The 16,903-nt window shown below is 46.7% G+C and overlaps 1 protein-coding gene across 8 annotated transcripts in view; it reads right to left on the bottom strand.

The window, feature by feature from the left end:
* Positions 1-16,903, bottom strand: part of RAB11FIP3 (RAB11 family interacting protein 3) — a 111,782-nt gene that overhangs the window by 45,787 nt on the left and 49,092 nt on the right. For 6 of the 8 annotated variants that reach the window (XM_061599333.1, XM_061599334.1, XM_061599335.1 and 3 more), the window contains one exon: positions 610-800. In XM_061599333.1, coding sequence (XP_061455317.1) covers positions 610-800 — 191 coding nt within the window. The other 2 variants (XM_061599338.1, XM_061599339.1) reach the window with 2 other exon arrangements.

Raw genomic sequence — 16,903 nt, 5'->3', positions numbered from 1 at the left:
GCAATGAATATAAATGTTACCTTTGTACAAGAGGCTAATTTCTACACACTCCCCTCTCTATCCTCCATCCAGAGATGCAAGAGGTTCAACGATACATTCCAGCTGGGCAGGAATGCTCAAAGTGGGTTTGGAGCAAAACTGGCAAGGGCTGTGGCCTGGGGAAAGAGGGCGTGGCTGTGGACAGAGGAAGAGAGTCCCAAGGGCCACACAGTAAAGCCTGGAGGGCCACCGGGCCTGAGGCTCCCCACACCTGGCTCAAACAAGCCACAGTCAGTAAGCCACGGATAAACATTTGCGGATAGTTTGGAGCAAGTCCAGCCACTGTCCCCTGGATTGGGTGCAACCGCTATGGGCAGGGATTGCGGTTTAATTCTCCCCAGCGTTGGTATGGAGGAGTGAAGCAGGTGTGATTGGCTCATGCACACCACGGTTTTGTGGCTCACTGTGGTGTGTGAATGCTGCCCTTATGTTCGTGGGAGAGGAGACTGGGCCATTCACCCCTTCACTTTCCACTTCCCAAGGTTGGCCCGCTGGGAAACCCAGCTGCCAAAATCTCTGCTCCCAGTTCAAGCCCCTCTGCCTTGCTCATCGCCGAGGAAAAGCGCCTACCCGTTGTTCTCCGGCTCCTCAACAGGGTCCGTGAACTCCGAGTGCACCGTGGAATCGATTGCACTGTCCGTCTCTACTTCATCGTGCATCTCGTGATGGACCAGCGTGCTGGTGTCTTCATCCGTGAAAGTCTCGCACTCGCTGTAGGTGCTCTCCGAGCCCATGTACGCGCTGTCCGTCACTTCATTTGCCTGGTGCGAGCAAGAGGAGGGGGGAAAAGCAACGTAAGGGTCGCAGTCCACATCCATCAGTTGCCTGCATTTTTATTTTTAAAGAGATCTCATGGCAATTAACTCCCTGAATTCCAAATCACAACCCATTTGCGTTTTTTTCCCCTTTTCCTTTTCAACAGACATTGGTAGAAGAGAACAGAATCAGGACAAAAAGAGGGATGGAAGGTTGATGAACAAAGCAGGCCAATCTGAAAGGGGGGTGTTAAAAAAAAGATTCATAGTTCTTCATGGACTATTACAATGGCCTTGTCTGCATGTAACACTAGGACCACATTCACACCATACAACTATTCTGTTATTTACTTTAAACAGCCATGGCTTCCCCCAAAGAATCCTGGGAAGTGTAGTTTGTGAAGGGTGCTAAGAGTCATTAGGATATCCCATGCCCCTCACAGAACTACAATTCCCAGAATTCTCTGGGAAGAGGGACTGACTGTTCACCTAATGTGGCAAATGTAGCTCTGTGAGGACAATAGGAGTTTAACAGAACCCTAGAACAGTAGAGTTGGAAGGAGCCTATAAGGCTACCGAGTCCAACCCCTTGCTCAATGCAGGAATCCAAGTTAAAGGATATCGGGCAGGTGGCCATCCAGCTGCCTCTTGAATGCCTCCGGTATTGGAGAGAGCACCACCTTCCTAGGTCATGGGTTCCACTGACATACCGCTCTAAAAGTTAGGAAGTTTTTTCTGATGTTAAACTGAATTCTGGCTTCCTGTAACTTGAGTCCATTATTTCATATCCTTCACTCTGAGACGATTGAGAAGAGATCCTGGCCCTCCTCTTTGCAACAACCTTTCAAATACTTGAAGAGTGCTATCCTATCTCTCCTCAGTCTTCTCTTCTCAAGGCTAAAAGTGCCCAGTACTTTCAGTCTCTCCTCATAGGGCTTTATTTCCAGTCCCCTGATCATCCTTCTTGCCCTTCTCTGAACCTGTTCCAGTTTGTCTGCATCCTTCTTTGAGTGCGGAGACCAGAACTGGACGCAGTACTCAAGATGAGGCCTAACCAGTGCCAAATAGAGGGGAATTAGTACTTCATGCAATTTGGAAACTATATTTCTGTTAATGCAGCCTAAAATAGCATTTGCCTTTTTTGCAGCCACATCGCATTGTTGGCTCATACTCAGCTTCTGATCAACAACAATTCCAAGATCCTTCTTGCATGTAGTATTGCTGAGCCAACTATACCCCATCTTATAGCTGTGCATTTGGTTTCTTTTTCCTAGGTGTAAAACTTTGCACTTATCCCTGTTAAATTTCATTCTGCTATTTTCAGCCCAATGCTCCAGCATATCAAGATCCCTTTGAATTTTGTTTCTCCAGGGTATTAGCTATTAGCGGAAGGCAGGGAACCCAACAGTAGGCGGTGTCAGAGCCAATCATAGGCGGAGCCAACTCATTCTGAGTTTGTCCCCATTCCTCCTCCCTCCTAAGTTCTACAAGGGGCAACACTGAGATTAAGGGGGAGGAAACTGTCAGGGCTACCCCCTGGACCAAATATAAGTAAGAAAGTAGGCAGGCTGGAGTTGGCTGAGGTTCAAACCGTGGTTGGTGTGGCAGTGCCACATTTGCCTTAACAGGCCAGCTGCTGTTGCTTAACATTATGTCTGGACTTGGGCTCATGGTTTGTCTCGCTCCAAACAAACCATCGAGGTACGACCAACTTTTGCTCTTGGCTTACCACTTGTTGTTTGCTTGGAGCGAAGCATTCCACAAGCCTAGGATCGCACATTCCGTTAAGTCAGCCAAATGAAACGAAGAGGGTGAATGAAATGCTTGTGAGCTGGGTCCTGGGTTTTGGGCCCAGCGCATGGTCTGAGGACATACGATGCAGCTCATTCACTCACGCTAAGCAGATCTGATCTGGTCAGTGCCTGGGAAACAGCTGGGAACCCCACAGATGCTGCCGTGAGGTCCCTGAGAAGAAGGACGAGGGAATATATAGTAGAAGTAGTAGATGTGTATTTTGAAAAGTTGTTTGTTTGCTATGCATCCGGACACCTCTTAAGACACCGCCTGGTGTACCTGTTTCCCAGTAAAAGCCTTTTGGGAGCAAGCACTTGGAGAGTTTAATGTCATCACAGGAGACAGAGTGCCACTGAATCCCAAGCTATGTTTATTATCTATATTTGATGGAGAAAATGCTAGCACTATTTGTAAATCTTTAATCATTTATCTGATGGTAGCAGCATGTCTAGTTATTTCACAGGAATGGAAATATACTTCCTCAATTACTTTAGAGAACTGGTACAAAAATGCTTTATTTACAGCAATTTCTGAGAAACAAACTCATTATTTGCACACCTCAAGCAGACTAGCAGAACCAGAAGAATATGCAGGAGAGAGGTGGAATTTTATGTTAATGGGAATAATCAACCTTTCTGGCCTCTTACACACTCCAAATACAAATTTCTTTGGAGAAATTTGTAATAATTTGTGCATTTTTATGTATTTAATTCAATTTTGTCCTTTGTTCATTCTGATCTTGTTAAAATTTGAATTCAGACAGTTATGCATTTGTTTTTTCTTTCATAGTGAAACAAAATTTAATTTTAAAAAATGAATATATCATAACCAAACTTTGCATGACGGTTCCTGAGGTCACGGAACGGGTTTTTGTCTATGTCTGGATACAACTGGATGCCATTCTGAATCAAGATGCGCACTGCACCTTTCAAAACTGCACTTTTTAAATTTCTTAGCATACCAGAGAAACAAGGCTGCTAGTAAGTAAGTAAATATAAAAGCCTTCAGATGTTATTGTTTCTGGAGATGTTAAGTGTCAGACCTATTCAAAAAACATCCAATGACTTGGTAATATCTATTTGTGTTAAGTGGCAACACACTAGAGAGAGAGAGAGAGACAGAGAGGAGGGCAGGTACATATTTCTTCCCAACACATGTCAGAATAATCTTTGGGAGAAAATCACTCAGTCCTTTCTATCCCAAAGAGTACGCAAAAGCAGGCAAAGGACTCCCAAAGGACATCTTCACCTCTAATTTGCACACCAGGGAAACCAAACAAATACACACCCCATATCAAGTTCAGAGGAGTTTTTGCAAAAACACTGTAAAGTCGTACATGAAGAAAGATTAGCAAAGGACACACCACACTCTTAGGAGCAAGAGTTTGCAAATGTTTGTGCCACTTGCCAAAATGGCAAGCACACATGGACACACACAGTTAACTGATTTTTTTTAAAAAAAGGATCATTCCAGATTTATGTTTCTATGTAGATTTTCAGCATCCGATTCCGAAATCTTGAGGTGAAGTGTGACAATTGTTCGTAATCCTATGAACAGAGTAACAGTCAACCACCTTTAAGAATCTCAAACCCCGTGCTCACTTCACTGTAATCTCTGAAAGCCAGCTCAAAACCAATAGCAATCATCAATGCTCCTGAAAGATTCTTATGACTTGTTACCCTTACAGCCTACCTTTCTCCTTCAAGGATCTTAAGGTGGAACAGTTCTCCCTCATCACAACAACCCTGTGGGGTAGAGACCCATCCTGATTTCTGCCCAGAAGACAAAACTGGGGCAATGATATCATATGCCCTATGTGCCGTTGCTCTCGCCTAAGGATGCACTGCCACATAAACATTCATTTTTGCAATACCGTATCCAAGGGCAGCCCTATGTAATGGGCACTGCAGTAGCCCAGCTTTCGTTTGACAAAGGCATGAAAAAGGGGAACCAAATGCCAGAGGCTGATGGGAGTTGTCGTCCATCTGAAGGGCATCGCATCAACAAAGACTGATTTAAGGTTATGCACACATACACTCTGCCACTGAGCTAAGGCCAATCCTCAAGTTGCAATGCAGAAAGCATGCCTCTGAAGGGGTCAACACTTCCAGCCACCTGACAAGCAGCATTGCTTCTGGAGCAACAGCAGACACAGCCTTGCCCCGGCTTTTCTGTCTCCTTGCCCTGATTAAATATTAAACCTCAAGCCAAGATGCCAGGGAGACAGGCTCGTGTTCCTAACCTAGATATCCATTTACCAAAAAAGTAGAGGCTCCAGGAAACTGCTACTTCAGCAAGGAAAAAAAAGTTAAAATGTCACCTTGCAAAAAAACCACACGCACACCTTTGCCCTGAGCTCCATTTTGCAACTTCCGGAAGACCAGCTGGTTTCCAGGGCAGCCGCTGAAAGCCCTTTGCAGATTCCTCCGCTAAGGAAATTTGTTTTCGTGTTACTGACAGGCCTGACCTCAGCACATTTTCCCCTCCACAGATAAATCCTTTATATGAACTGCCAATGCAAAATTAAGCAAATACTCAATTTAAAGGATGGGGAGGGGGGAGAGAACAGGGGGTGATTTCTGAAAACTGGAAACCGCCTGCAAAGCAGCCTGCTCTTGGTCAATGAAATGGAGCCTTGCAAACACACACAGAGTTTAAAAACAAAATCAGCCCAAGCCTGCAAGATCATGCCAAACAGCAGCTTTTGCATTCTCTGGCAAATGCATTCTTGAACCGCCATAGCAGAGGTGGGGAATTTTTTTTCAGCCCCAGGGCTGCGTTCTATTCCGGGCAGCCTTCGGGGGCAGGGCCACACACCAGTGATGGGCGGGGCCAGAGACAAAAATGGGTGGAGCAACAAATGTAAATTTTACCTTGGTACAGCAGACTCATTTCTACACACACTCGCACACCCCTCTGTATCCTCCATCCAGGGAAGAGAGAGGCATCATCAGAGTCCACGGACGCATTCCAGCAAGGAACCCCCTCCTCATGGAAGATTGGACGAAGGGCCACTGAGGGGTGCAGCCTGGGGAGAGTCCCAAAGGGTCTTTGCTTGGGGTCCAGTATATACAGAAATACCCCGCATTAACGTACGCAATGGGTCCAGCGCGAGTATGTAAATCAAAAATGTACTTAAAGTGAAGCATTACCTTTTTTCACTTAGCGATGCATATACTGCACTGCAATCATCATATACGGGCATAACTGATGTAAATAACGCATTTATAACTAAAATAAACACAGGAGGCCTTATTTTAAGAAAAAGTTTGTAGTTGGAAACTGATTGGGCGGTGGCGTCATGCCGTTAAGTGTCCGTTCTTGCGAAGCGAGCGTACGTAAACGGGAATGGTGCTACTGTAAATGTGTCTGTACTCGCGAGTGTCCGTAAAGTGAAGGACCGTATAGCGGGGTATTCCTGTAATCAGTTTAGGGAAACTAAAGGTCTGGAGGGCTGCGTATCTGCCCCCCCCCGAGCCTGAGATTTCCCACACCCTATAGAACCACCATGGAGAGCCAGTGTGGCATAGTGGTTAAGGTGTTGGACTACGACCTGGGAGACCAGGGTTCGAATCCCCACACAGCCACGAAGCTCCGTGGGTGACCTTGGGCCAGTCGCTGCCTCTCAGCCTCATGAAAACCCCATTCACAGGGTCGCCATAAGTCACAATCGACTTGAAGGCAACACATTTACATTTCTTTATAGAACCATCAAATTAGGCACATCTAGACAGCTGCGATTTTTGTGGGTGGGATTCAACCACATACCCTCAAATTCAGCTTGCACAATTCCAGTGGATGTGCAACAAACCTGCTTGCTGTAAAAACTGTGGTCTGTCTGTGGGAAGGAAAGTGCCAGGAAGATGCACCTAGAAAGCGTGGAGCAACAAATTGGTTGAGCTGATGTTGTGTAACCTCCCCGAAAAGATATCAGAACGAACGCTTGATAAATAGCCGATGTGATATAACCTTGCTGCAGGTTTGTACAAACAAATGAGGAAGGATGAATAATAGACAGCATCTTGAACAGGAGTGCTTCATACTGCAACATTTTGCGGCAGGCCCCACTGGTCCCCATTTGGGAAGGTATTCGTCACAACAACAGGGAAGCCTCCCTCGCTTCCTCTGGCCATTTTTAGTCCCCCAAAAAATAAATGGAATGAAATCATGTCATCACCCCCACAGGTTAGAAGTCAGTCACGGAGACATTTCCCAACTTAGATGCCAAGTTGAACATTGTGCTGGCATCTACTCTTTCCTGGCAAGGCCAGTTCAGAGAGTAGAAAACGGAGGGGGCCAACAGAACGTCTGGATCTGTGGGAAATTCACCCTGCGTGGAAACCGGGGGGGGGGGGAGGAAGAAGTGAGCAAAGAAAGTGAGGGAGGGGGAAACAGACCAGTGTCAACCAGCCTAAACAAAGGAAGTCGCCTTATACACAGATCATTGGCCCATCTGGCTCAGTATTGTCTACACGGACTGGCAGTGGCTCTCCAAGGTTTCAGGTTGGGATCTCTCCCAATCCTACCTGCAGATGCCGGGGTTTGAATCTGGGACCTTCTGTACAGAAAACAGATGCTGGACCAGTGAGCTACAGCCCTTCCCCTGTGCCTGGCTAGCTGGCCTCTAACTATCCTTAGGTTTGGCACTGGGAGCAAACAACCTGTAACTTCTGGCTGGCAATACACACCAAAAGTTGTTTTAGGAACACCGGAGGCTACGTTTCTACTGATTTCAGACTGTGGGTTCGTCTGGCTCAGTATAGTCTACACTGACCGGCAGCGGCTCTCGGGGGTTTCAGATTTAGGTCTCTCTCCCAGCCCTGCCTGGAGATGCCATTGGGGACTGCACCTGGGACCTGCTCTGCTCCTGAGCCAAGGCCCGTTATACTTCCAACAGAGCCATCCGCAGCAATTGCTGAAGTTGGTGGGTCCCTGTCCAGAGGAATTGACAGTTTAAGAGCCGCAGGCTGGTGGTCGTCTACTCAGGATGCTTTATGTTGTATTATTATTATTATTATTACATTTGTATACCGCCCCATAGACGAAGCTCTCTGGGCAGTTTACAACAATTAAAAACATTAAAAATAAATATACAGTAGGGCCCAGCTTTACAGCGTTCCGTTTTCCAGCATTCCGCTGATGTGGCGGCTTTCAACTAGGGGAAATTCCCCGTTTTAAAGCCGATTTTGCGACTTTGTGGCATTTTGCAGCATTTTCACACGATGCGACCCATTATAGTCAATGGGTTCTGCTTTACGGCGATTTCCGCTTTATGGCCGGGGCCTGGTCCCTAACCTGCCTTATAAGCGGGGCCCTACTGTACAAATGTAAAAACACTTTAAAAAAGCAATTTAAAAACACATGCTAAAATGCCTGGGAGAAGAGGAAAGTCAACCTGGCGCTGAAAAGATAACAGTGTTGGCACCAGGCACACCTCATCAGGGAGATCATTCCATAATTTGGGGGCCACCACTGAGAAGGCCCTCTCCCTTGTTGCCGCCCTCCGAGCCTCCCTCGGAGGAGGCACCTGGAGGAGGATCTTTGAAGTTGAACATAGTGTACGGGTAGGTTCGTGTCAGGAGAGGCGTTCCATCAGGTATTGTGGTCGTAAAGCCGTGTAAGGCTTTATAGGTTAAAACCAGCACCTTGAATCGAGCTCGGAAACATACAGGCAGCCAATGCAAGTGGGCCTGAATCAGTTTTATGTGTTCAAACCGTCTGGTCCCTGTTACCAATCTGGCTGCTGCATTTTGCACACGCTGCAGTTTCCGAACCGTCTTCAAAGGCAGTATTAACAGCGGTCCCAGTTCCTCCACTGGGGAACGACCCAGCATTAAGCAGCAGTCAAGGATGCCTCTCCCAGTTATGTGGCAGACTCCCTTCGCCGCGACAGGCTAGGTTCCAGTACCAGCATCTGCATGCACAGCCTCAAAAATAAGAGAGGGCTGTGGCCCAGCGGCAGAGCACATGCTTTGCATGCAGAAAGTCTCAAGGTCACTCCCCGACGATCCTGAGTTAGGTACATTTATCCTGTTCCCCCCTCCAGTATATCTAGAAAGGCAACTTTCCAATTATGTCAAGGAAACGGGAAATTTTCCTACTTAATGCTTGCAAAGTAACCATGTCACTACTCTTTAGACTTTTACCTGCCCGTCACCATGAGGTCACAGGGCAGGTTACCCCAATTCAAAAATACAATATTAAAATCAGTTAAAACTAAACTGCAGCCAGGAGAGTAGGGCGGATTCTAAACAATATCTCTCTCAGGTGCCAAGTAAAGAGGCATGTCTTCAGCCTGTGATGAAAACAGCGTAATGAAGGTGCCAGATCTCTGCGGGAAGGGAATCACACAGCTCAGGGGCCACCACGGAGAATGCCCTTTTCTGGGCTGCCACCTCCTTGAAACTTTGAGGGCGGTAGGTCCATAAGGTGCAAAGCCTTTGAGCTTTGCCAGTTGCTGAGCAGAATGTTTTACACACACACACACACACACACACACACTTCCACCCATTTACTCAACTCAAATAGGATCCACGGTGCATTAATTCAGCAACCGTTCGAAGAAATGATTTACATTAACTGTCGGTGCTGGAACACCCCCACCCCGTTCCCACAGAACCGGTTTCTCCGCTGCTCAAGAGGGCCAAACCTTTTTCCTTCTTCTTCCTGGATGAGCTTTGCATAACCGGGAACAGAAACTGCTACAGAGATTCCCCTTTCCAAAAAACAAACCCCCAACACACACAGGCGGAGAACTCCACGCGTTAACAGGTTCAAGAAAAACACTGTCCAGGTCCCCTTACCTTTTCCCCTAAACATGACAAAGCGAGACGGGCGGGCAGATGGGGACCCCCTGCCAACACAGGCCACGCTTCCTTGAAACCCACCTGACAGGCTGAACCGGGGAGTCCCCGGCGCAACTGGAATGTGGACCAGGCTACTCTGCTCTGACCGGCACCGCCTGCCTTTTAAAGCCGGTGGATAATCGTTTACCTGAAGGCAGGCAGAGTTCTTGCTCTGAAAGGGAAAGTCCAACTCTGGATAGGCTTAGTTAAAACACACACACACCTCCCAGCCTTCTGCTGGAGGGGAGGGGAGGAGGCAAAAACAGGATCAGGAAATATAAACGGGCCGCTTCGGACAAAGTAGCCTCAGGTCTCTCAACAGAGTTCCTTTTGTTCTTGAACTCCCCAGATAAGAACAGATGGAGGGGCTAATCTCCCCTTCCCCTACCGCTCCGCCAGGACGCCTCAACTCTTGCAACTAAATGCAAACTTCAGCCACCAGCAAGCTTTCCCCTCTCAAGAGACTAGAAATGGAGGCAGGGAGTCACCCCCCCAAAAATAAACCGGCAAGAGGTTAGGGGTGGATAGGATGGAAGAATCTCTTCCTAGTTCCATGTAATGATGAGATTCGCTACTGTGCAAGGCGACGCTGGTGGCCCCATGCTGACTCATATGGCTTTAAATCAGGTGTGGGGAACCTCTGGCTCACCAGAGATTACTAAACTACAACTCCCATCGGCCCCAGCAAGCCTGACCCATGGCCGGGGATGATGGAAGTTGTAGTTTACCTAATTCCAGAGGACCAAAAGTTCCCATGCCTGCTTCAAATAATGTTAAGTGAATTTGCAGATAGTATTTATTTATTTGTAAAAATATTTGTATGCCGCTATTTTGTTAAAATCATCAAAGTGGTTTACAACATGCTTAAAACAACTGCCGCCACAGATTAAAAAAAAAAAAAAAAAACATTGAAAATACAATAAAAACAAAAGTCAATTGCTGCAAAAAAAAGAAAAGAAAAGGATGTTCTGAATTGCCTGCACAAGCCTGGCGAAACAGCAAGTGCTTAAAAGTTAAAACAGAAGGCGCCTGCTGAATCTGCCGTTCCAGAGAACTGGGCCGATGATACCGAAGGCTCAATTTCGTGTCGATGTTAAATGAGTCCCGCCAACTCAGGGGATATAGGTCAAGGATGGGGAGCCTCAACCCCAGGAACTGAATACAGCCCTCCAAGCCTCTCTAACTGGCCCTTGGGTCCCTCTCCAGACCACATCCCTCACCAGCCCTGTCTCGCACCCTCCTTTTTTGCCTGGCCAGACTGTATCACTGAACTCTCATAAGCTTCTTGCTTGCCCGGCTGGCGGGAGCAGCGGGGTGTGTGAGCATGTGCAGAAAGAAGCACAACGTTGCACAATGGTAAAATTAGCAATCTTTGCTCTCTGCCCATTTTTGCCTCTGGCCCCGCCCACCACTGGCATGTGGCCTCCGGAAGGTTACCTGGAAAGTAACGCGGCCCTCGAGCTGAAAAGGGTTTCCCGCCCCTTGATGTAGGCAGACTCGGTTGCTAAGTTGAGCCCCCATATCCTGAGGCACTATACCTCTGAGTACCAGATCTGAGGGGCATAGAACAGTGAAGAGCTGTTGCCTTCCCCTCCCCGCTCTGGGCCTCTCAGAGGCATCTGACAGCCAATGCCTGGAAACTGCCATCCCCAGACCAACAGTAGTCCCCAAGCTTCATTCAGACAGCATGTCTGTTTTTTTAATTGTATTTGGGTTGCTTCTTGTTTAATATTGTATCTTCTTGTCTTACAATTTGAATTCCACAGAATTCATACAATGCAAGAAATAAAACGAGAAACAACAAAAAAAGGCCATTAAAAATCATACCCCATCCAGCACAGTGCATTACAATTGCATTCAGTGGTCCGCCAAGACCCTCGTTAATTTGCAAGTGGTCCATGGGGAGAAAAGTGTGGGAACCACTGACCGAGGGAGTAACCTCATTTATCTAGAAGTAGTAGACGACGCCAGGTCCAAGAGGTTGTGTGTGACTACAGACTTCTCACATGCTACAAAAAAAAGCACATAAACATTGTAAGCACGACTGAGCTAGTAAATCAATCTCTCTCTCTCTCTCCCTCCACACACACACAAATTGGGCTCCAACTGGGAGGAAGGGCAGGATATAAATCTAATAAATAAATAAAAGTGTTTTCACAGGACCCAGAGGAAACAATGTCCAAGCTTAACAAGATAAAATGGATCCAGTCAACCTCGGCCACCAGACATTCCTCACACCCTCAAGCACACAGGAACATAGTCCTTAAGTAATCATTGGCAAAGAACAACAAAAGACAAGTTGCAATTAGACCACGACTCTTCTTCCCACCCCAGTTCAACCAGAGCTTCTTCTCTTGAGTCAAGAGAACAGACAGCCTGGAAGCGGCACCATCAGGGCAGGGGCTGTTTCCATCTGCCTTACTCCAGATGCTGCGGGACTCCATCTTCCACCCACCACAGTACAGCATGGCCAATACTAAAGGATGATGGGATTTGTAGTCCAGCAACATCTGGAGGGCCACAGGCTCCCCACCCATGCTCCAACCGTAGACGCCTCCCTAAAGTGAGCTCCGGCTTCATAAGTGAACGGGGGGGGCCTGCTGGTGTTAGCGTAGACTTTTGGGGAGGGGGGTCGCAAAGCACCAGAGCCATCAGCATTGGGACTACTTTGGGATGTGACGATATTGAATATGGTTAATTGACCTACTGGTAAGCTTTATGCTGACCTGATGTATTTTAAATGAACCATGACGTGCTACAATGTAGGTGCTATTACAGAAGCACATCCACTATGCTGCCCACAGTGTCACTTTCATCATGAACAGTTGCCGCTTTTTAAAAAAGCCATCAAGGCCTCATATAGCCCCAGCACTGTCTTGGTTGGTGGGCTGTCTGAATGCATGGCAAATCCCTCTCCGAGAGGCTGTGTCTGCACTAGGGGCAAACTTTGGACTTTGCTGTTGTCCTTTCAGAGCCCTTAATCCTTGTGATCCGTTTCACATATTTTAATTGCTTTTTTAAAAAACACAAAAAAAAACAACGGCTGGCTTGGTGAAGGATTGACCCTAGTTTAAAACGTGGCACACTTAAGAAAGCACTTGGTCAGCAAACCCCAGACATAGCTAAAGAGTAGGAGCAGCCTTGCTAGAATTAACCAGTGGTGGATGTGCCCATCGGGGCTGGCAGGGCAGAAGAGAGCCTGGCAGCATTATCATTTAACTATTACATTTATATCCCACCCTTCCTCCCAGAAGCAGCCCAAGGTGGCTAACGACAAAAACACTAAAAACATCTTAAAAAGAAAAAAAATGTTTTTAAAAAAATATTTTAAAAAAAAATTCTTTAAAAATGTATTTAAATACATCTTCAAAACAATTCCAACACAGAGGCAGACTGGGATAAGATGAAGCCAGATTCAACTCATTTTAGCTTTGCCCCCATCCTCTTCCTGGCTGAACTCTACAAGGCTACATTGAGAGTATGGAGGAGAGAAGCTGACAGCAAGGGCCACCCCCTGGACTGGCTGTAAGTAAGGAGGTAGGTGAGCGAGGGCTGGCACTTGTTCTAGCAGCCCTAATGGGCCAGCCTCCACTGGAATTAACCCGGGTCCATTCAGCTCTGCTTCCAAGAGAGGCCAGGCAGATGCACGAGTTTGGCTCTGCCGTTTTTATGATTTAATTTATATGCTGCTGAACTGCCGAAGTAGCTTCCCAAGCAGTTTACAAGTGTAAACTACGGGCTGGGTGAAAGGTGTTCAGAGTTAACGGAACAATGGTGTGCTTTACGGGGGTCCTGGTGTTTCCCAATCTTTGCGCCTTCCCTCCTCACTTTCACTCTCCCCAATCCAATGCAGAAGGTGTGGGGAACCTCTGGTCCTCCAGATATTGCTCAAACATTATTAGTTGTTATTCATTTAATTATGACCTGCCCTTCACCTTGAGGTCCCAGGGCAGGTTACGTTTAAAATACATCCTTTAAAACAATTTCAAACAACTTAAAATCACAAACTACAACTCCTATCTGCCCCAGCAAGCACAGCCAACAGCCAGGGATGATGGGAGTTGTAGTTCAGCAGCATCCAGAGGGCCAAAGATTCCTCATGCCTGCAATACAGACTTTTCTCCCTCTCATCCAACTAAGTCATGCAAATGCCCCCCCACCTCTCGTATCCCACCACCCCTAGTTGCATTTCCATAAAATATTGAAGGCCAAGCCTTGAATCCATGTCTTACTCCTGTATTCGAGGTAGGTAGAGTGTGGATGTCATTCAATGAAACAGTTGAATGGAGGGGGGTAGCCCAGAATGACGAAAAAGCATAAGTAAAAAGTCACAGTTTTATTCCATTTGTGTAAAGAAATGTAAGTACTCCCATCCCACCCCTCTTTTCCAAAAAATAGAAACTGTAAGTTACAAGTTTGTACAGAATGTTTAGTGATTCCAATGTATATCTGTCTCTTTCAGCCCCTGATGAAGGCTATATAAGTTTAGCCGAAATGTGTTGGGCTTTTTTTATACAATTTTAATTTACACAAATGGAATAAAACTGTGACTTTTTACTTACGCTTTTTCGTCATTCTGGGCTACCCCCCTCCATTCAACTTATTCCTGTATTCCACAGATAAAAGACTTTTTTCCCGGTTGTCGCTGCTATTCCATCTTTGAACGCTTCCTAGATTCTTGTTACCATCCAGGTGCATTATATTGGTCAGTCAGCAGAGGGCAGCATTGCCAACTCAGAGAGACCTGGAAGGGTTTTTTAAAAATTATTATTTATTCGGCAATAAAATAAGAGACGCTATACTTGATTATGCATGCAAACTTCTCAGAGTACAGAGAGGAGTAAAAGCCTCACAGGCATCAAACAGGGGTTGCTCCGCTGGAAAATGGCAAAGTTTAGTTAGCATTTGAATCCCTTGTACAGGCTTTCTGTTAAACCACCTCCCATTCCTGTTCTGGTGCCAGGCAGCTTAACATTCCTGTTTTTCTACAAAATTTAGAACTTGTCATTCCACCTTTTAACTCCACATAGTGCTGAACGCAGACAGAAGGTGTGTAGACAGCTCTGAACTCCAGATCACTTTTATCCGGCTAACCAGGCTGTGTACACACCCTGCACTGAAAGCCGGGCTTCCTTCCCAACCTGTTTGGATAGGGCAACCCACAAATCCAAGTTTACTTGATATGGTGACCCATTGATTTGTTGACACGTTAATTTTGGACCTTAGGTATTCAGCAACCAGTGGTTCCAGGCATTTTAGCCACACATTCGCCTATTACTTGAAGCATCCAAGCAAAAATTTACTTAATGCCCCTATTAATTTGGAATTCATTGAAACACTTGCAAAAACTACTTGCAAAGTTCCTCACAGGTTTGCTTATGGGAATGTAAGCATGCCAACCATCCGAGTACAGGATATTTGCAGTTTACTGTACTTATAAAGCCTGTGAACCACTCACACAGGCTGTGCGACCCACAGGTTGGAAAACGTTGGTTTAAAGCGCATTTAAAGCACATTACTTCCCCCAAAGAATCGCAGGAAGTATAGTTTGTTATGGGTGCTGGGAATTGTAGTTCTGCAAGGGGCAAACTACAGTTCCCAAGATTTGGTGGGGAGAAACATTCTTTAAATATATGGTGTATACACAGCCTGGATCTCAAGAGTGTGCTAGCTTTCATAGTCTGCGGGTGTTGAACAGTCAGTCCCTCTTCCCAGGGAATTGTAAGTCTGTGAGGGGAATAGGGGGGTCTCCTGAATACTCTCGTCATCCTTAATAAACTACAATTCCTAGGATTTTGTGTGGGAAGCCGTGGCATGACACTGCTTCAAATGTAAGGTGTGGATGTCATGTAGGCCACAACGAGGTCATATTTCCGCTAGGCCTCATGTCACTTCCTGCCTTCATCTCTGGCTAGCAGCTTTCAGCTAAGCACAGTTTTGTAACTGGGGATTCTGGGGATATTTGGAGGGGGGGGGAGAGAGAGAAGCTTTATTTGAACCTTCTCAAGTGTCATTAGGAGAAAACAAGGCCCGATGGAGTGAGCCCCTGCAGCTCACTCACCCCAGCCGTGGGGAGGGTACACGGGAGGCAAGATCAGAGACAGGATAAAAAAGGATGGGGCCAAATGACCTGGAGAGAGCTTTTAAAACCCCAGAATCGGGCATGAAGAACGCAGTTGTCATGCTGTCCCCTGCCCCCCCCCAAAAAACAATTGCCACATGCATTGGTGGGTAGGAGAGACCCAATTCTTCTGAACAAAGCAAAACACTCAAAAACCTGCGCCAAGGAGTCAGGAAACAGTTTGGGCTTCTCCTTGCAACCAGCTATATAGCTCTGCAGCAACCCATTTATGTACCTGACCACAGGCTGCAAGGGGCCCGATGACTCACATGACACAGAGCGCTTGTGGCATCAGGTGAGGCCAAGAGCCGTGTAATTTCATCCTACAGACTACAGCAGCAGGGTGAGGGGAAATAAACAAATGCTCACGGTGAAATCAAGGAAGCAAATTAAATGGGCCATGCTAGCTTAATTTCAAGCAGTGGGTATATATTTTTGGTCTCCTTTCAGCCCAGCACTCAAATGGATGCTTCTTTGTGAAATCGAGCGTTCTTAAGGAAATTAATGTGGCGGCAGCAAAAGGAGGCGGATATGAGGGATTCCCTGAGAATGGTGGCACATGGCTCTGCCACTCTGCAAGGCTGCCAAAAAAAACCTCACAGATTAAGAACACCATTAAAAAATAAGAAGTCAAATGAGCTCCAGTCCACTGTTTGTTACTGCTGCACACACTCTGCGTGTGCCTCACATTTTGGTTCCTCCCTGTCCTGCTATTAATTTTCCACACATTCCCCATATGTATTTATTGGCATCATAAATGCTCAATTTGTAACTGCCATGTGCAAGCACAGAAGCACGTATGCATTTAGCCAGCGGCTTGTGTCAGGAAGCGGCTCAGTCGTGATAAGTGTGCTTGCAAGGCCACGAGTTCAAATCCCACCCATCCTTGCGCTGGGGTAGGGCAGCACCCTGAACTCCCAAGGGAGGGGCCAAAGCAGGGGGAGGGAGAACAAATTATTTGCTTGCAGAAGGCCCAAAATTCATAGGACCAGCCCAGGACATTTTGTTGTCTCAGGAGTGGCTACCCCAAGTCAAGGTGCAGAACACCCAGAGCTTGCAAAGTTCTTTTGGTACTTCGAGGCTGAAGATCCTATAAGTGACTGCTAGGTAGGTATGTAGGTATGTAGGTAGGTAGGTAGGTAGGTAGGTAGGATGGATGGATGGATGGGAGACAGAGAGAGAGAAACAGACGGAGACAGATGGATGGACGGATGACTAACAATTTGCTGCCTTTCATGGCACCTAAAATCCGCGGCCCGAGGAGCCTGCTTGACTTTGCCTAATGGTAGGACTGGGCCTGTACATTTGACCCTTGGTATTTTCAGCTCCAACATGGATGAGGAATCTCA

The sequence above is a fragment of the Rhineura floridana genome, chromosome 17 (genome assembly GCF_030035675.1).
Source record: "Rhineura floridana isolate rRhiFlo1 chromosome 17, rRhiFlo1.hap2, whole genome shotgun sequence".
Taxonomy (NCBI): Eukaryota; Metazoa; Chordata; class Lepidosauria; order Squamata; family Rhineuridae; genus Rhineura; species Rhineura floridana.
This window is presented reverse-complemented; position numbering and strand designations above follow the sequence as displayed.